Raw genomic sequence first — 21,198 nt, 5'->3', positions numbered from 1 at the left:
TGTAACAAAATGAGATTTTAGATTCGATTCACGTTTTACACTAAAATAAAATTTGGGTTAAGGCTGATAGATTGAAGCTATAAATTTTATACTTACAAACTTTCATATGTCTTGCATTATAGATTCCTCTTAATTTAAATAAAATGCTTGATATTTATTTCATTATGTTTTTTTTAAACATCGAAGACCAATTTAAATTCACAACAATGACTTAATAGAATTATAATGACTAAATAAGATCAGATGAACAACATGTAGTGTTTAGTTTCATTAGTAATTTTCAAATTGTTTATTAAGACTTGAGTATGTTTTAACAAAAGATAGAAAGTAATGGGAGTTTTTGGGGAAAAAAACTTTGAAAATTTAGATAAACAATAAATTTAAAAAAAAAAACCTATTAAACAAGGTATATTTTCCTTTCATATTTAAGTGGGAACAAGTCAGTTCTGCAAATTGGAAATTATGTATGTTTTAAATAGAACTTTCCATATCTCTTTCAATACTAGGTAATATAATATAAAGCAATGATAAGGGAGTGGATAATATTTCCTTTTTTTCCCAACATAATTTTCATATTATTTAAAAGGTCTTAATTATTAAAAAAAAAAGTGTAAAGAAATAATTTTAAGAATTATTTTGGTATGAAATTGATCAATAAGGAAAGTTTAAACATGTTCTTAATAAAAATGCGCGCATGAAGGATTTTTTTTAAAAAAATAGTTTTAAAGAAAATCTTTTATATCAATTGGCCATGTTTAGCTTGATTAACAACAAATAAAATTATAATTTTAATTCAATTTTTTAAGTTAATAATAAATATTTTTAAAAACATAATTTTCATATTGTTTTAAGGGTCTTAACTATTAAAAAATTATAAAAAAATAATTTGAAGAATTATTTTGGTATGAAATTGATTCAACATGTTCTTAATAACAATGCGAGCTTAAAGGATTTTTTTAAAAAAAGATTAATTTTAAAGAAAATATTTTATATCAATGGGCCATGTTTTGCTTGATTAATAACAAATAAAATTATAATTTCAATTCCATTCTTTTAAGTGAATAATAAATATTTTTAAATATTAATTTTTTTATATTTTATTTAAAATTTATATAATTTTTTAAGATAATGTAATGTAATAAAGATAATATGACACACCAATATTATGCTATATAACGGTTATAGAGAGATGAAAAACAAAATCTCTCGAAGTTAAAATAATGTTATTATAATTCAAATGGAAGCATTTAGTTTTTCAAATTTGAAATTATGTAGTTTTTCTATAATATAATATAATCAGTTATAAAGATACTATTATATAACATGTATTTAATAAAATTTTGTTATTTTTAAATAGAACTTCTATATTTTTAATTGGTATCAGTTACCAAAAAAATAATGCTGCCTTACGTGTTATATATCACCATAAACATATTTATAATATTATTATTAAAGATGTGAATGAGTAGAAGCTCTTTGACGTTAAAGATGAATTACAAGAATTAAAGGATGCTATCAAAAAGTTTTGCAATGGTTAAAGGGCAGGATGATACTGACAGATCAATCTGAAAGTAACCAAAATACATAAATAATCTGATAAGAAAAAAGATGTGTGCACATCCATAATGACAACCATGAGTAGAATGGAGTTTTTTCACTTTTTGCCCTTGTTTTTTTTCACTTTTTGTAGTTGGAGATGAGAACTTGAACAACTTTTTCCTGGGGTAAATTTTTCATGTAGTCACTGTGTTATGGCGGATTTCCACTTTGATCATCGTGTTTCAATTTGTTTCTTTTTGGTCATTAGTTATCGATTTGTTTTCACCGGTTGGTCACTTGGGTTTTCTGGCCCAATTTGAATGATGTGGCCGCCGAAAGTGCCACGTCACTATTTTTTTAATATTTCTCTCATCCCATCTGGAGAGAGGATGCTGACTCGGCTAACATAACCCCAGCCAGGATGCTGACTCAGCTCATTTAATCCTAGTCAGCATCCACCTACTCTTCTCCTTTCCCATTCTATGCTAGGGTTCATCCTCCAAACCGAGAGAGAAAGGGGAATTCAATTCGAGAGAGAGGAAGACATCCGACCCGAGAGAGGAAGGGGAGAGAAAAAGGGAATTAATTTATATTCAGTTTTTGACCTCAATTCTGTAGAAAAACTGAAAACAGAAAAGTTAATGTATAAAGATAATTGTATTCAGCTGATGTTCTATTCTACATTCCCAGGATTCATTCTTATTAATTTTTATTCAGTTTTGACCTCAATTCTGTAGAAAAACTGAAAAACAGAAAAGTTAATGTTCTGTTGTATATGCTGACAATTATATTCAGCCAATTTTGTACTGGAATTCCCATGAATCAATTGTATATATATTTTGATTGTATGAAGACAATTGTATTCAGCTGATGTTATCTTCTACATTCCCAGGATTCATTCTTATTAATTTTTATTCAGATTCTGACTTCAATTCTGCAGGAAAACTATAAACAACCATTTGCCATTCTAGAAAAAATTATTTACATGAGAAGTGAACCATTTGCCAGTCCACAAAAAAATAGTTACATGAAAATTATAAACAACAAAAAAAAAAGAACTTCAGGCACATATGAACAAATTTCTACACTGTCCTCGGCTTCCCGATTGAGGTTGTACACTCTCCTCAGCTACGACGATAACATGTGGTTCCACTCCTCGCTTCAGCGCTGATGGAGAAACCGCGTGGTTCCTCTCTCGGATCGGATGTCTTTCTCTCTCGGATCGAATTCCCCTTTCTTTCTCGGTTTGGAAGGATGAACCCTAGCATAGAATGGGAAAGGAGAAGAGTAGGTGGATGCTGACTAGGATTAAATGAGCTGAGTCAGCATCCTGGCTGGGGTTATGTTAGCCAAGTCAGCATCCTCTCTCGAGATGGGATGAGAGAAATATTAAAAAAATAGTGATGTGGCATTTCCGGCGGCCACATCATTCAAATTGGGCCGGAAAGCCCCAAGTGACCAATCGGTGAAAACAAATCGATAACTAATGACCAAAAAGAAACAAATTGAAACACGATGATCAAAGTGGAAATCCGCCATAACACAGTGACTATACGAAAAATTTACCCCTTTTTCCTGTGTTAATGAACATGATTTTGTTTGCTAAAACTAAATTAGAAACATGAAAACCTTACATAATACCATCTCAACAACAACATTGCTCTTAAATCAATATTTATGTGATAAGTTGTGACAAATTTTCTTGAATGATGAAGTGTTAATGCATAATACTTCAATCTTTCCGGTAATATATTTCATAATCATTCACATCTTACAAATATACTTCCCATACTAAAAATAGTTTTAAAAAATGACATTAACAATGTTTTTGTTTTCAAAATTTATTTTATTTTGGTAATATTTTGTTTTTGTTATATTCAACGGTAATGTTAGCTCGGGTCATTAATCTAGTATGATTTATGGCAAGGTGGTCCTTTTTGCCATATGTCATAAGACTCATAACCAGAAATAATTTACATGTAACCAAACACTCCACATGCATTTAAAACATCCCAAGAGGCCCAACAAACAGAAACAAAATTTCAGTATCTTCTCAATTACATCAGTTTTTCTTTCCCAGAACCATACTACAATATAATCAGAGGGGCATGCCTCATTAGGATCTTATTTGGTATTCTCCGGCTCGAGTAAGTGCCCGGAAACCTTTGTATGGAGGGCTTGGCACATTCTTGAGTTCCAATTTGTCAATTTTCATGCCTGATAGAGCAACTCCCATGATCTTGAATCCCACCTTAAAAACAGGGAATACATGCAAACGTTCGAGGCCGGCCTCCAGAATTAGATCACCGGACAAAGATGGGGATTTGTCTTTGGGGATCCGCCCAATCATCCATGACCATTTCTGCAGGAAAAACAATACCGACCATCATGAATTATCAGTAAAATATGCTGGTCGTAACCGGTGATTCGTTTTGTTCGCTACTCAAATTCAGTATACATGTCATACAATTTCAGACGACAAATAAAGGAAAGAGTAAATGACAAACCTTGTCAGCAAGAACATTAACTGTTCCGTGATTTGTGGTTAATTCTGCTGATGAAACACAAGGGGGCAACTGGAACTCAACTGATAAATTGTCAATTGATTTTCCTGGATCATTGCGGATTCCAACCAGTACATTAAGACGACAAGAACCAGAATTTGAAGTCAGTTGTGGCTTCACATAAATTGGTGTGCTCTTCAGATTCTTCACCCTGATGAATGATATGAAGTAACATCAATGAGAGCAAAGTGCAAAATCAGATTACCAGAAAAGCACTGAGATCATGGTTCGGCAAAGTTGTCAAAATGCAAAGATTTTGATATACCTGTAGCACATGAGCTTAAACTGCCCATCTGGGGGTACAAATGACAATATCTGATGTGATTCCCAAGGCCGAAAGCGAACACAAGGATGGAACCTCACATCATTCAGGATAGCAGGATTAGCAAGTGATATAGTCAAATCTGGTAGTCCTGGAAGATGAGAATTCACTTGAATTTCACCATATATTTCACATTTGCTGAGAACCCCTTCTCTGAAGATGAAATCAAAACAATTAAAATTCTAAGTAAATCATTGCAAAATGGATATAAAAATGCATAATAATTTTTTGTTCTATGGATATTGTTGTCATTATTGTTGGATAACATCGCCATGTGTTGAGCTCATATTTTGCACCGTATGTATTAAAATTTCAATCAGCTAAGTCAACATCGCTCTAAAAGTACTGACCTAAAACAAACTTGAAACTAGTTGTCTTTGGTCACAAATGTAAGCTCATCTTGAATCAAACTCTTAAAGCCTTGCTATTATCAAAGATAATAGTAATTTTTCCTTTCTTGCATGCCTTAAATCGTCATTTTAGAAGTTTGTCACATTTTGAAAATGAAACTATATCTATAGCACTTGGAAAGCCTAAACAACACTCTGTTCATATTACATAAATAACTATGACTAGCTTATACTGTTGAGAAAGTGTAAAAGACATTGACAAGCATAGAATGCAGATACCATCAAGCCTGTGGGCAAGCAAGGCCATGAGAAGTCAGAGAGAGAGAGAGAGCAATCGATGGAGATATCTACCTGGTAATAACAGCATCCATTTCCTCAATAATGTCAACATAGACTTCATTTGCTGCACTCTTGAGGTCAGTCTTTCTCCAGGGAACAGAAGAAGTTGTTGCATCTGGAAGAACAGTGCTCATGTTGGAACTTTTACCCATAACAACACTAAGCATTTTGCTAACAATGTTTGGAGGGGTTATCATCTCTCTCAAAATATTAGGTTCTGTCGTCAGAGGAAAACCATTGTCCATCATTTCATCCAATAGCTGTAATTTGTATCAAATGTAAAATCATCTTCCCATGAATTTGACCATAAATAGAAGAGCACAATTTGTTGTCCATCATTTGATCTAGCTGTAATTTGTATCAAATGTAAACTCATCTTCCCATGAATTTAACCATAAACAGAAGAGCACAATTTGACAACAGGAATAAGCCCGGCAATCTGAAAATTACAACCTAAGGAAATTTGCAATTTTGAATATCAATTAACAATTAGAATGGCAACATGTTGGCTGCAAAGGTATCAAATATGGATAATACAGTTTTTCTTCAGTACGTACAAAGTTCTTGGTGTCATACCCTATTCCTTAACACACAGTTCACTTTTACTGTAAATCTTTGTCAATATGATATGATTATCTAGATGGCCAAATTGCAGGTTAAACAGGCGTGCTCACACACGCACAATAACAAACAAGAGGGTTTATGAGCACATACCTCATAGACTATAACAAAATTATCCTTGATCAAATCCTCATTCAGAGCCCCAAGATAATCAGTCAAAACATCCACCACTCTGCAGAGGAACTGCAAAAACAAGACTTTCACAAACATTAGGACATAGAACATGATCCTGTTCCTAAATCGCACTATCTGCAGCCTAACCTAACTCACCTCAATTGCCAAAAGAGGTGCCATCTCAACCTGGGTGCACGCCAAGAAAGTTATGCCCTCACGGACAACATGGAAGAGATAGTGCGTAGGAGATGCGGTCACAGGCAGGACCTGATCATTTGCAGCAGCAGCAGCAGCAGCAACAGCAGCAACAGTGAAAATGATGTCAAAATGAAACAAATGAGGTTTGGAGGGGAAGCATGGAGAGAAGTGATGGTACCTCAGAGTGTGAGAGGGCATGATCCCAGAACCATGTGCAGATGGAGCGGTCCACGCGGTGCCCAGACATCTGCTTCTCCAGCATCACCTCCCTGCTAAGAAGAAAATGTTCAGCAAACCAGGGCTTTTTGGATCCAACAGCACAAGAAAGAGGGGAAGGACCAGATGAGATTACCCAGAGTCAGAGAGGAGGAAAATGCACTGCAGCATGATTTTGTGTCCAAAGCCTCACACAAGGGCACCAACCAGAGAAACCCAGATCACAGGGTAACAAGTCCTCTATATTTTATTTTTTATACTACAAAAAGAATTACACATTACTTTATTCTGGGTAAATGAATAATGAAATTTATTAACTCACATAATAAAGACTTGGACCTTAATTTTAGATTCCTTGTTCATCTTCTTAAATTAAAAAAAGAAAGCACTACAAATTACTTTGCTTAGATGATGGAACAAAACAATGAAATTTAAATAGGAAAAAAAATGTTACTAATACAAAAAGGGACCAACTAGATTTTCTCATGTAACTTCAGATGATGTTGATGATCCCAAGAACATTCAATAACCATTAATCACTCAGGATAACCATTAAATTAGTTTTATCGCTGAGTATAAGCTTGAGAAGACAATCACAACCATGTGATATTACTGTACAAATTTAGCATACACAACCCTTCTAAAGATTCAAAGACTCTTTGAATTAAACATCTTCATAGTGATTAAACAAAAAGAAGGAATTAAAACAAACCTTATTTCTTTTCTACCAAAAACGCATAGATCACAAGCCATAAACAACAAATCATTACTCATTGCCAACACAAGCAGTTCCAAAGGATGGCACTAAATTGAAAAGGCAAAATAGTTGACTGATTGATATGCGAAAAGGCAACAATGAAAGTCCAACTTATAAATTTAGTTTGAGCTAAACCACTACAAACTAGCTAGAAGCAATAGAGACCAAAAAAAAAGAAAAAAGTAAATGGCAGGAATGCTCTTACCGAGCCTTCTGCTATATCAACACCAACATAGTAACTAATTTGTGCCTTCTCCCATTTGATCAGATCTCCACCCTAAACAACATCGATCAACGAGATGCATCACTAATGAAATTGATACAATGGGATGGATTAGAAAATTAGTATGTTTTCCTCAACTAATCTAATGAAGATCAGATATTGACACAGCTATCAAAGCACAAATCTCGTAATGGGTTATAACAAAACTTATAGTAATTACTAATTACTTTACAGTTAAAAGTATACAAAATTATTATCCTCTACACTAAATGTTAGGTATATCAAATTCAAGGAAATAGTATAGGGTTTCTATATAAAATCAGATTCTTGACAGCAGCAAGAACTCACATACATATAACAGAATCAGTAAGCTTCAATGCACTTTACCCCCCGCCACAAGCACACCCCCATCCCTCCCAACCCCAACCAAGAATAGTTATCCTATGATGTCATGCTATAGATGAGCTTTAAAGATGCAAGTTAAATTTCAGAAACATATATTTAAGGGAGGGAATGGAACCAAACAAATGTTAATTGTTAGTTTTAAGGTAATGAACCATGACAATGAAGAGGAAACCAAACCTAATCAGAATTCAATCTGTTTAACTTTTCAAAGATATTTACTCAACTGCGATTGAAAGCACTATATCATATATATTGATATCCACATTCAACATGTGTATATATATATATATGTTTTCATGCAGTTAAGGCCAAGTTCATTTCCAGTTGAATTATTTGATAATGATAATATTAAATCATCATAAAAAATTAGTTCAATACATGTTGGATTGCAAGAGAGCTGCCCTTATGTAAGTGATTAAAATTGAAGCAAACATGGACTGTGTAAGTAATTATGCATCCTTATGCCTCACGACTTTGGGATGGTTTGTCTATTAGAAAAGCACTCTGTAATTCTTATTATTTGGATTCTCCTTTCTTGTTTTTTAAGTACTTCAAAAGTGAGTGGGACATTGATGGTGACCATGTTCATCTTGAGCCTATTAATTTATCACGAATGATGTTCATAGACTCGCACAAATTGTTAATAACAAGAGAGAAAAAGCTAAGGAGCTACACAATCATTTTGGAAAAGATACTGGACGTACATAAAAATGAAGGTAGAACACCTGGAATATATTCTTCATCTTAGCTCATATGTCACCATTATTTTGGATTACTGACTCAGAAAACAGAGCTTTTTGTAAATCCTACCGCATAATCACAATGAGTTGCTAGAGTAGTTATATTCTGCTATTTAGTTCAAGATCTCTGCACTTCTGAATGATTTTGAAGATTTTCCAATTCACCAAGCTTTATGTCCTGAATAAAGTACTGCAATTCCTGTAGAAGGGTCATTTTGCTCAAGCTAATGTAATTTAACTGGTTTTTCTCTTCTTTTAGATTTGTATACCTGATTGCAATGCCAGAAATCTTCACTAACATATGTGTCAACCGTGTTCATTTTTTCTTTTCCACTTTTTCTTTTTTTTAAGTCAGTTATCATCACTGTTTCTACTGTTTATAGGGCCCTCAGCAATGGTCTTCACACCTAGATTGGTATCACTCAGTTGTGAGGTTTCTAACTCTGATGTGTATGTTCTGGAAGGACATATTTTTGAGGTTTTGTTGATAATATTTGTGGTAATACTCCTGAATACCATTTCATTATGCATTGTAAATCTCACTCAAGGAACTTTATTTATGCTTTTTGGTCCTGCTTTAGGTTGTTGGAGCCCAATTGGATCCAGGAGAGTGTATTTGGGCAACTTTATTCAAAATATTGCATACTTTGAAGTATGGAACAAAATGAGAACTCCATTTTCTAGATTTTAATATAACAATGATATGATGCACATTGTGTTTATTTATAAATTCTCACAGTTCTACTTGTAGGAATTCTCATTGTATAATTTCCAAAGCTCTGTGATTCTGTTCATTGGCTGTTAGGCTATTTTGACCACCCTGCTAACTAGTTAGACAATTGATTTCATATGGTCCTATGCAAGGAAAAAAAAATTGCCTTTCGGGACGGATTTTGTAGCTGTCAAAGCGTGGGTTTAAGTTTAGATTAGCTACTAGTTTCATGAATTTCGAATAATATGAAATCAAGGTGTTTTTTTCCTTTATTGCACCTATATCTGATGTAAAGGCTCCAAACGGCTGCACTTAAATAATATTTTATGATATTTAAGTCTAGCTAAAGTTTTACAGCATGTTCAAGTTATTTGTCAATGATTTATAGAATTTAACTTTTCATTTTGAACTAATAGTTCTTTAGATTCAACATATGAATTTGGGAAATTTCAAATGGGCCTTGCATTTCATGCATAGTTCACCGCCAATTGAGCATGTTCTGAATCATTTTAGTTTTAGAATAAATAATCAAAGCAATGCAGTCACAGCACTTGCTTGGAATGTGAGTCTCACATAGTTTTAATACATGATATTCTTCTTTATCTAATCCTTTTTCAACTTACATGGAATCAAAATCTTGGCAACCTGTCATCTGTTAATCTTCCATATAAATATCTATCTAACAGGATGAAGGGGAACTTCTTGCAAATATTTGGAGGAAAAATGGCAATTTGCTCTTTCATTTACTCTGTATCTAATAAAATCATAACTGCTTTTGATGTTGAGTGGAAACAGTACAACAAAAAGAGCTCAAAAGAAGAAATTATTGAAATGAGATCATCTTCTTATTCCAATCTTAAGATTAAGGATTGACTTGAAGATGCAACTCATCACAAAGTTCTTGAAAATCATATCTTAACATGAAAAAAACTTAGATCCAACAAAAATCCCAACAATATATCAAAATCAAATCTTGCAAAATAGAAAAAGCAGCATTGTTTGATATTATCTCAACCAAAATACAAATCTATAACAAAAGTAAAACTTACAAGTGAGAATCCAAGATTAAGAGAGAGGCCAGAGGACGACTGGAGGGTTGCCGGTGATGGCGCAGCGAGGATCGGCGGCCAGCGCGGAGGCGAGTTAGGAGATTTAAAGGATTCAACACCAACGGCGAATTAGGGCACTGAAAACGGGCACAAGCGCTGCCGCCGGGAGGGAAATAGATAGGAACTCACAGACGGGTGAAAAAAAAAAAATATATATATATATATATATATTATTGTACTTATAAAATTAAAATAACTGTGAATTAATTCTCAAGCCAAAAATAAACATAAGTGTTTTATTAAAAAAAAAAAAAAAATTCATATTCAAGTAGTATTGACTTAATTACCGAAGACATTAGCATGACAGTGGGGCATTCAAAAGATCCTATGTTCATAACCTCATAAATGAGTTTGACAGGCTTACAACCCAAATTTTGCATGTATACGAGAGTACACAAATTTGATGTTTAATTAAATAAGTTGGTAATGAACAAATAGCCTCTCTAAAATTAAAGTATTTATAAAAAAATTTTGTAAGTTTAAGTAGGGATGTCAATTGGTCCCGGTCTTGATGGGGAACCCGATTCCCCGCCTCGTTGGTGCCGGGGTCGGGGAATTTTTTTGGGTGTCGGGGCAGGGGCTGGGGCCTAAAAAAAATTCCCCTCGGGGGCGGGGACAGGGAATATCCTCCCCGCCCAACTCCGCCCCGGCCACGAAATATTAAATATTTAATTTAAATAATATATATATATATATTATGTTATAAATATTTAAATAAAAATTGAAAAAGAACCTATATATTTATTTAATTAATTAACAAATTATTAATAATTAAATGAAAATTAGTATAAAAATTAAATAAAATTCTAAACTTATATTAACTATATTGTATTTTTTAAATTTTTTTAAATTTGTAAATAATTTATTAGTGATTGTGTATGTTAATATTTTGTATTAGGTCGTATTTGTAAATGAGTTTCTCAATTATTAAAATTTTTATGGTTTTTTTAACAAATATTTTATAAATTTTATTTTAATTAAAAATAATTTTTTTAATTTATTAATTAGGGCCGGGGAATCTCCGAACCCGAAAAATCCCCACGGGGACGGGGACTGGAAAAAAAATTCGTCTTATTCGGATTCGGGGCCGGGTTCGGGGATAAGAGTTTCATTTCGGGGTGGGGCCGGGGAATATATTCCCCGGTGAATCCCCGCCCCCGGTTGACATCTCTAACTTTGAGCATTTTCAGAAAGTTCGTTTTTTTTTTTGACAGATTATTTTTTTAGATCTTATGACATAAAATGGTTGATGTTGACATAAAAATAACTGATGCTGACCCGAAAAAATAATATATTAAGTAAATACTTATGTGGTTACACGTAAACTAGCAATGATAAAATAAACTAATAGAATATGCTTAAGTAACAAAACAGAAGTGAGTTAAAAAAAAAAAAAATTCCAAAATTCAAATGTAGAGTGCCAGTTTAGATATTTTGAAACTGTCATAATCATTTTCTCTTAAATAAAGGATGAAGAATAATATTTGAAATGCATAGAAAACAAACTTTGCTATAAGGTACACTGCACAGATTATTATGTAGTTTTATAAGGGTGCGTATGCAAATTTCCAAGTCATATTTGAGACACAAGTTCCAATTATAGCAATATCTTCCTTTATGGAGGTTTTATTTGCAAATTGGGAAGTCCCTGAAAGAAACCGCAAGGGTCCAGTCAAAACGGCGCCCCTGAGAAATAGGCACGAGCCCCCTAATTTCTCTCAAACAAACCAAGCACAACTCTCTCTCATTATCCTGATCTTTCCTATTTTTCATACAAACCTTAGATCCTTCTGTTAGAGAGTCTTCTGCCGTTTGTTCTCTGACATATCTTCACACTCTTTGCAGACACACATTATTATCTCTCAGGCATCTCTCTCTCTCTCTCTCTAAATCTATGCACTTTTCTCTCTCTCTTTCTTCATAGACTTTTCGCTTTTCATTTTGCATGCATGCTTAGTAGGTAGTTACTTACATGTATATTTGTTTCACAGAATCTTGTTTGAGTACTTAGCTTTTATGGTATGGCATTAAGCTTAAAGTACTCATGCATGGAGACAATGGAGCATGCATTTGGAGACATGGGAATGTTTTATGACTGCCCAGAAATATCTGATGAGCTTTTGAGCTTTTGTGGATCTTTTGATGAACCTGAAGTACATTTCCCACTCAACTCCATGTTTGATCCACCTGATGATGTCTTTTACACTGAAACAACAACAGCAGCAGCCTTCTCGCAGCAGCTCCCTTACTCTCACAGTACTCCATGCAATGAATTCAACAACCATTTCTACCAATCCCCTAAAAGGATAAAGAAGAATTGCAGTGTTGTCTGTGATCCATATAGTTTCATGTATGAGTACTCCAACATCTACAACGTACAAGAGCCGGCACCAGAGTTGTTACCAGAGTTGGTAGAGCCTCTGCCATGGGCTGAGGAGTTGTTGAGCAGCAGAGTTGAGAACAAGACTAGCAATGGATGCTTGTCAACGCAAAGCATAGCAGCAAGGCAGCGGAGGAAGAGGATCAGTGATAAGACCCAAGAACTTGGCCGGTTGATCCCTGGTGGCAACAAGATGAACACTGCTGAGATGCTACAGGCTGCCTTCAAGTATGTTAAATTCCTGCAAGCTCAAGTTGGCATTCTTAGTTTCATGAACTCAACAGATGATCAGGTAATTAAGCACAGAAAGTATATATGATCTATATATATACATACAAATACACAGATGTTAATGTGGTGTTGTTGTTGTTGTTGTTGCAATACAGGAATATTGTAGTGGTTTATTACCAGGAGAAGAATCGCTGCAAGTGTTGCTTGAATCTCCAAAGATTCATGAGAAGTTATATTCTGAGGGAAGGTGTATTATTCCGGAGAAAATGGTTGGTTTTTTACTTGAAGACCAACAAGTCAAATTGAGCAAGAATGTTCATAGAGATCTCAGTCGTTTTGTAGAGACTATTCAACAACCAGGACGATGTGATGAGAAAGAATTGGCATAGTCTATCTATTAGCAGTAGTTATTTCCTGTTGTTTTACTTAGAGTTGTTATTTGCCTCACGTATTTTGTATGTAGTTAATTATTCCTAACTAATTACTTTCTTGTACATATCTCAAACTTGTAATTAAGAAATGGATCAGTGAGTTTTTGTCTCTCTTTTTTATCTTGTTTGCTGTATAAAAAGAGTACTACATGATTTTCAAGAAGCATAAAATTTATTTTAATTACACAACACAAACCAGACGACAAACACAAAAGTAATGATATAAACAACGAAAGCAAACTTTCACATGCAAATTGGCAACTCAATTTCCTTGCCAGCATGTAAACAAGAGCCCACAACCAAAGCACTCCAGCCTTGAAACCCCAACACCAACCTCCTCTTCTCCATTGCCTCCAAAACAAAACAAGCATCATCCATTTTCCCACCCTCACACAGCCCCACAACCAAAGCCTCAAAAGACTCCTCTTTAACACAATGCTTGCCACACAGCATTGTGCTCAAAACTCTCAACCCACTGTCAAAATCCCTGGCTATGCAAAACCCATCAACCATCATCCGGTACGTCGCCGCACTGGGTTCACATCCCTTCAACTGCATCTCAACAAACACCTTGTATGCATCATAAACCCTGCCATGAGCGCACAAGTAGTTTATCAAGATGTTGTAAGTCACAACATCCGGCCTCAACCTCCTCCTAGTCATTTCCACAAACACCTTGTTCATGCCATCCAAATCACCTCTCCTCCCACAATCACTCATCAAAACTCCATAATTCACAAGCCTAGTCTTACAACCTTGATACTCCATGTCAAACATCATCTTCTTCGCCTCATTAAACTTCCCCTCCCTGCACAAGCCTTCCATAAGCAATGCAAAAGTGACAGCATTCGGGTGCGTTCCCTTGCTCACCATCTCTTCCTTCAATCTCATAGCACCATCTAAACACCCATTCCTGCTCATAAACCCGATCAATATGTTATAAGACACAACCGAAGGCCGCACCCTTCTCTTGCGCATTTCGTCGAGCAGGTGACGAGCGTTTTCAAAACCGTATTTTTGACACCTCCCCTTGAGGACTATGTTGTAGGAGACCACATTGGGGGCGGAGATTCCATTCTTTGCAGCCTGCCAGATAAGACTCAGCCTCGTGTAGGGCGTCATTGTCGACAAGGGCGTTGAGTAAAAAGTTGAGGGTTTGGCGGGAGGGTGAGGAAGGGGAGCAGTTGAAGGAAGGGATGGAAAGGAAGAGGTTGAGAGCTTTGTCGGGAAGACGAGCTTTACCAAAGTGGTGAATGAGTGAGTTAAAGATAGATTCTTTGCAGGGGATGCGATTGGAACGGATGAAGAGGAGAAGGGAGTCGACAAGGGGGAAGAGACGGGAGCGGGCGAGGCGGTGTAGGAGAGAAGCGCAGGCAGGGTAGTCGTGGAAGTGGGGAGGGGAGTGTAGGAGGAGACGGAGAGCGTCGGCGGGGTCGTCTGTGGACTTGAGGTCGGCGAGGAAGGGGATGGGCTTGCGAGGGGAAGACGACGACGACGATGGCGTTGGCTTCGCCGGATTGTGTCTGATGATGCGTTTCATGCCCAGCAATGTTTGTTAATTGGAGGGTATTATTATATGACTTTTATACAAACCTGACCCGGGTTTGGTTTGACCCTAGATTCTGGTTAAGGTTTTGAGTTGGAAACCGAATCACCACGGGATTCAGCGGATTCATTTTTCTAAATGTATATAATAAATTTTAAAATTAAATTTAAAATTGTGCAATTGTCAAATTATTTAATATGCTATGAAGCTTAAATTTTTTTTATAAAAAAAAAAAATAGCTACGAGAAAGAGAAAGGCTAATAATGTTAATAATGCTAAATTGCTAGTTCATGCATGCCTCTATATATATAGATTTTTCACTAAAAGAAGTTAAACGGAGTTCACTCTCATCATTGGGCCGTGCAGGACCGGCTTAGCTCAGAAAATTAAAGTTTTGACCTAGCCTGAGCCAAATCCGACGAGCTTCATGAATAGTTTGGATTGAGCTGGGCTGCCCCAAATTTAAAATATGAAATCCATGACCCGGTTCAAAGGCTTAGCTCTTTGGATCAATCATTGGATCGCCCCAAGATTGATTTGTTGGATTTGGCTCGAATTAGTTCGTTGTTATTTTCTTTGTTAACTTTAAACTTTGTGTTGATTTAAAAATAAAAAATAAAAACAAATAATTTTATTAATTGATTAGTATTATTATATTTTTTACTTGAGAAAATATTGCATAATTACAATATAAGTACATCAAAACTACATTAGCACCTACTCATTTGTCAATTATATGCATTTTTTTTTTCATTTTACATAAAATTGGACCTCTATGTTAGGGTTGGCAAAAATCCCCGTCCGGACAACTAGTATTATAAGTATCTAAATTAGATGCCCTGACCTGGCCCGGTTTTAAATCCGGACAAGTGTGACTTGCCCAGACCCGGTTTTTTTCAAAACCGGGTTGTCCGAAATCCGAATTTTATTTGAATCTTGTAATATACATTTAAAATTAATTTAAATGCTAAACTATATACATTTAAATCCGGACATTTAATATACATTTTAATGACAATCATGAACAGAGGCCCGGTTGTCCAGATATATATAAAAAATTTAAAAATATATATAAGAAAAATATGGGCTTGGGCTTGAAATGTATAAAAAAAAACATGAACAATTCTATATATATATATATATATAAGAAATAAAAAACAATCATATATGGGCTTGGGCTTTGAATCATGAACAATCATTTAAATACTAAACTATATTTAATTAGCAATAAAAAAAACATGGCCTTGGGCAAGTGGGCTTAACATTATTTATATAAGAAATTTAAAAATATAAAGGCCTGGTTGTCCGGATTGCTTGGGCCGGACCTGGCCCGGATTTAAATCCGGACAACCAGAGTATGTCCAGACCCGGTCGTATTACTAAAATTTTTGTCCAAACCCGGTTTATTCCGGGCCGGACAAAATCGGGACGGCGGGCCCTGACAAATTATTGTCACCCTTACTCTATGTACATGATTGTTCAATGAAATACAACCCTTTTCCAAGATGAATCATGGAAGGAGTCGTTGGTTGGCATTACATTGACTCATGAGATTGGCCCATGATAATTAACCACTTAGCTAGTTAGCTCCCTTCTATGATAGGCTTATTTCAATCAATTAATCATTTGTAATATTTTTTTAATTTTTATTATTAATATCTAGTAATAAATCCAATGGCCCAGATTATGGGTCGGACTGTTGGATCAGCCCAAAAAAAAGTCCAAAAGGGCCAACCCCTAGGCTGGCCCATCACTTAAAAATGATATTTATATCTAATCTATAGTTTGTTTGGGTCAGGCTTGGACTAGCCTGTCACACATTAATTTTGGATCTGGTTTGGATTGGGCTAGGGCCAAGCTTGGGCTGATTCGTAAGCCTTGGGCCAAATGATGATAGTGAAACAGAGCCAACTAAAATAAAAGACCAAAAAAATCAAAAGAGGTTCGAGTGGTTAGCTGCCTTTATCGATCATCTAGGCAATTTGATCCCAATATGGAAGAGAGATATAACTAAATTAAGCTTACCATGGTTTGCCAAAACGTCTACTAACAAGTTTTTTCCATGGGGAATAAACTCTAGTTCAACTTATGGATTGCATTGTAATAGATGTTTGACATTCCATACTGATCAAGAATGGAATGATATTGCTGCTTTGTACAATTTTTTAAAATTTGCATTTTGTAGTGTCAAATATCCAACTTCTAATTTATATATTAAAGAGGTATGTGGCAAATTCATCGTAAATTGCTAAATGTGGTTAATGATCCAAAATCCTTCTTTACACCTATGGTTAAAGAAATGCAGATGAAGGTTGACAAATATTGGCCTAAGTATAGCTTGATTTTATCATGTACTGTGATTTTGGATCCTCACTATAAAGTCAAATTTGTTAAATTTGGTTATACTAAAGTGTATAGGATGGAAGCTGGGAATATACTTCAAATGTGCAATACTCTTTATAAGTGTTCACCCTTATAAAAAGTATCTAGCATTTTCTTCCAAATATACTATAAGTATCAAAAGCGATGTGATTGTGAATAATGATGACGTTGATAATGATGATTATGATGAAATGCAAGAGTTAGATACATTTGAAGGTTTAGTTAGTAGAGTTCAAATGCAAAAGTTGGAGTTAGATCGTCATTTGGAAGAACCTTGTTTGGATCAAAATTTGGAGTTGGGTGTTTTGAATTTTTGGAAGTCTTTTTCAATGAGATTTCCAAACCTTTCAAGCATGGCTTGAGATATTTTAACTATTTCAATATCCACTGTTGGCTTAGAAAGCATATTTAACACAGGTCGTTGAATGATTGTCCTTATCGAGCTTCATTAAGTTTAATGATTATACAGGCTATAATGTGCCTTTGAGATTGGTTGCAAGTATCCTATGAACCAACTAAGTTAATTATGTTTTAAAAATTGATGTTAATATTGTTTCCTTAACTGATTATTTTTAAATATTGAACTATGGTTCTAATTAATGATTTAAAGAAAAATCCATTATAGTGGTTGATGTTGAACAAGATGATTCATCTTCATGCTCAGATTTTGATTATATAGGTATTTTTTTGGTCTATTTGTAAACTTTTAGACTACCTTTTAATATTTTTATATTAACATTTTGCTTGGTGGTATTTTATATAGGTTTTATTATGGATTGTACTAGTGGTTTTGTTTATTTATTTATTTGTATTATCTAATTTATTTTTAGGTTGGGATAGGTTGGGTCTGGGCTTAATAAAATTCAAATGGGCTATAGCTTAGGCCAAAATAATTTGGCTCGGATGTGGCCCAGCCCATCCCAACCCACATATATGGGCTGCTCTTTGAAGTCTAGCCTAACTTAGACTCATCCCAGCCCAACCCATGTCCAGCTTTAGTTAAAACCACTTGGCATATATGGGTTGCTCTTTTAATCTATATACAAGCCCAAACCATTCATACCTCATATATAGATTAAAAATTGCATATCACTTGGCATTCATACTTCTATGGTTAAAAATCATGTTGAGTGGATGATTGTTATTGCATAGTTCATTACAGGTTTATAAATTGTTTTAAGGATGGATTTTGCTATTAATTTTAAAATGGTAACTTCTTAAATTTATTAGCACTTTAAAACTTTTACTGGTCTTTTCTTGCTACTGAATTTGACATTCTTTGATACTCGATCATATGAGGACGTTATTACTTGGTTTATGCATGCTTTTTGGACACAATTATATCGACATTGTTATTATATTTCTTAAATATATTTTAATGCATGGAAAAGGTTTTGAAAAGTGACAAATGTTTGATAAAAATGAAATAAGGCTCAGGAATGTAATTCCATGATTTATCATGGGAAGGTTGATGAATATAATACTCGTTATTTACATGTGAAATTGTTATTGTGAAAGAGAAATAGAGATTACATGTATTTATATTTGGTGTACAAGTCTTTGACTTGACCACTGTAATAGTGGTCCCCAAGGTATGTCCTGGTGAGAGACGGTGTGGTTCAGTGGCTAACTTTACACTCATTCAAGGGAGCACGTAGGGAACCTATTTAGGAGTGAAAGAGTACCCTCACTAGGTAAGGGACACCATGGGTCATGATTATTACTGCAAGTGCACCGGTCGTCAAGTAGTAGTAAATAAGATACCATTCCACGAGAACTGCATTGCCAATTACTAATTTCTTGCAACTATAGATTATCCAAACAAATTTGAATATGAATTAAAAAATAAATATAACTAAATGTAATTAGAACTAAAACTATTAAATTATGGCTAGTGGCAAGGAGAGAGAATTCAGACTGCAATGATATACAAATAATCATATATTAACTTTTTCACTATTATGCTTAATTGTGTGAATGCGTTTTATCCTAAAATATTCACATTTTCTATTCAAAATATAGCAATGTATCTAACTTAGGTCAACTCCTACTTGTGTGGTAATTGAATCTAATTAGACCATTTAAGTTTCGTGACAAGCATGGATCCTCAAGAAATCCAAATCTATACTTTCAGGCTTAATCATGTGGTTTTTAACATCATAGTTCATCTTTCAGTCCTTCCTTAGGTGTCTAAAATCATGCAAATATGGGATCCATTACGGTAGTGTTTGGCAGCCCGGATATCCCGGGATAGGGATGGGATATCCAGGGCTAAAGGCCCATCCGGTTGTTTGGTTTCTCGGATGGGCCTGGATGGGCCGAGATGACCCCCATCCCTGAAAATTGGATGAGTGGCGTCTCTCCAAATCGGTGGGATGCAGCTCATCCCGTGATTTTATTCGTCTTTCATCCCTTTCCCATCCATCTCCATCCCGTCCCACCTTACCACATCATGATAAACTCATTGACCCTCGAAGCTCCAAAACCTCGCGCTGTAGTAGCAGCGGACGGCCGTTCTTCTCCTTCGCAATAATACTCTTGCCTTTTTGTTCTTGTCCACCTCCTTCTCAAAGGTATATATTTTTTTGGATCTTGCTTTGTCACGGAGTTGATTTCTGCTTTAGGTGTTTATGGATCTTTTTGTGTTTCTAGATTGTATTCTTTTTTAAGGTTTAATGGCTGGATTTCTTGCTTCTTTCTGTTTTTTTTCTTTAAGCATAAAGTTTGGATTTTTATTTGTGGTGTGTTTATGTACATCGGAGAAAGAAGTGATGGTTTATGTGTTGGTTTGTTTATTTACATCAAAAATGATTAAAGATTGATTATGCTTTGTGAGGTTCCGTTGTTTGTTACACGAGAAGTTTGTAGGTTGTGCTCTTCATGAGAAATCAAGTTTCCTAACAAGACATAAGTTGGTATGCATGAACACAAAATAGACCAATTAGTTTGGAAATCAAATACATTATTTTTTTAAAAATAACCCTAGTATATTACTCCATCCCATTATTTCGAATAGGTTCCCACATCCTAAAGATCTTTTTATGTTGATTCAAATAATAGAACAAATTCTAATTCTTAGGCTCCAACTACAAGAGGTGTCCCATTAGATTCAATTATATAACATACATTCCATAATATAAAGAGGTGTCCATTAGGCTGCAACTACAATGCATTGAATCTGACCTCTAGTAGAAAATCATTTCACATGCATATTTCACCAAGTCATAAGTTTAATTTTCATTGCAATTCTCATGATAAAACTACAATCACAAACTAAACTGAAAAAATTCAAAAAAAAAAACTATGATGATATTTGTGCTTGCCAGTGAACTCTTCAAAAATTGCCACTACAATTTCTTGATATTGGTTATCCTTTCTTTTTTTTTTTTCATTTTAAATGTAATCCATGGAATCTTTTAAGCTGGATATACATGCTTCATTTCTATATATTGCTGGATCTTTTCTTGAGAACAAGCTTACCCTGACACAAAGCTGCAAGAAAATCCCAAAGTTTTCCTTACATAATGTCATGCTCTAAGGATTCATTCAAAGAGGTCTCTTACCTAATCGACCCCTGATTTGGGATCTTCATGGCTGTTTAATCCTTAACTGATTACTCAAACTACCCAAATTAACTTTGCCTAGCAAGTTCCATGCAAATGCAAGCCAACAAACTCTAAATCCTTCACTTACTAATTCATGAGCATAGGATGGTAAGATTACAATACCAAGGATGGCAAACTCTCCATGATTTCTTTATGGCCTTGTGATTGGATTTTTGTTTTGAACCTTAATTAGACTTGTTCATCAGCTTGGTTCCTACTAGAAGGAATCAGAGTCATGAATAGGATTCATGAACATTTATTTTCTTTTCCACTTCAAGTGTTGATTATTTTTTTTTTATCAAGTAGGTGATTTTTCATAGAGAGGAATAAAAGAAAAACCTCACTGAAATTATGAGAGGTTGCAGTAATTACAACCACAATTATAGGAATTATAGTGACACATATAAGTAAGCG

General features: G+C 34.7%; 3 protein-coding genes across 5 annotated transcripts; 1 reads left to right on the top strand and 2 right to left on the bottom strand.

Moving 5' to 3' along the window:
* Positions 1–3,425: 3,425 nt before the first annotated feature.
* On the bottom strand, positions 3,426–10,353 carry LOC120274077 (AP-3 complex subunit mu). 3 transcript variants are annotated; one of them, XM_039280828.1, is made up of 10 exons: positions 10,150–10,353; positions 7,226–7,297; positions 6,400–6,522; positions 6,226–6,319; positions 6,006–6,116; positions 5,829–5,918; positions 5,127–5,374; positions 4,369–4,578; positions 4,047–4,254; positions 3,426–3,901 (listed from the first exon to the last, which is right to left on the bottom strand). In XM_039280828.1, exons 3-10 carry the CDS (start codon positions 6,432–6,434, stop codon positions 3,656–3,658), a joined length of 1,242 nt encoding a protein of 413 aa, XP_039136762.1. In that variant the 5' UTR covers positions 6,435–6,522; positions 7,226–7,297; positions 10,150–10,353; the 3' UTR covers positions 3,426–3,655. The 3 variants fall into 3 exon arrangements, with proteins under 3 accessions (XP_039136762.1, XP_039136761.1, XP_039136763.1); XM_039280827.1 differs by lacking the exon at positions 7,226–7,297; XM_039280829.1 differs by lacking the exon at positions 7,226–7,297 and having other exon boundaries at positions 3,427–3,901; positions 6,226–6,316.
* Positions 10,354–12,266: 1,913 nt separating this feature from the next.
* LOC120273214 (transcription factor bHLH52-like) lies at positions 12,267–13,209 on the top strand. Its single transcript, XM_039279846.1, has 2 exons — positions 12,267–12,881; positions 12,976–13,209. Exons 1-2 carry the CDS (start codon positions 12,267–12,269, stop codon positions 13,207–13,209), a joined length of 849 nt encoding a protein of 282 aa, XP_039135780.1.
* Positions 13,210–13,494: 285 nt separating this feature from the next.
* LOC120273213 (pentatricopeptide repeat-containing protein At1g07740, mitochondrial-like) lies at positions 13,495–14,791 on the bottom strand. The gene is made up of 2 exons (XM_039279845.1): positions 14,262–14,791; positions 13,495–14,164 (listed from the first exon to the last, which is right to left on the bottom strand). Exons 1-2 carry the CDS (start codon positions 14,789–14,791, stop codon positions 13,495–13,497), a joined length of 1,200 nt encoding a protein of 399 aa, XP_039135779.1.
* Between the last annotated feature and the right edge of the window lie 6,407 nt (positions 14,792–21,198).

The sequence above is a fragment of the Dioscorea cayenensis genome, chromosome 12 (genome assembly GCF_009730915.1).
Source record: "Dioscorea cayenensis subsp. rotundata cultivar TDr96_F1 chromosome 12, TDr96_F1_v2_PseudoChromosome.rev07_lg8_w22 25.fasta, whole genome shotgun sequence".
Classification (NCBI taxonomy): domain Eukaryota; kingdom Viridiplantae; phylum Streptophyta; class Magnoliopsida; order Dioscoreales; family Dioscoreaceae; genus Dioscorea; species Dioscorea cayenensis.
The sequence above is the reverse complement of the archived record's forward strand: the minus strand, read 5'-3'. Positions and strand labels throughout refer to the sequence as shown.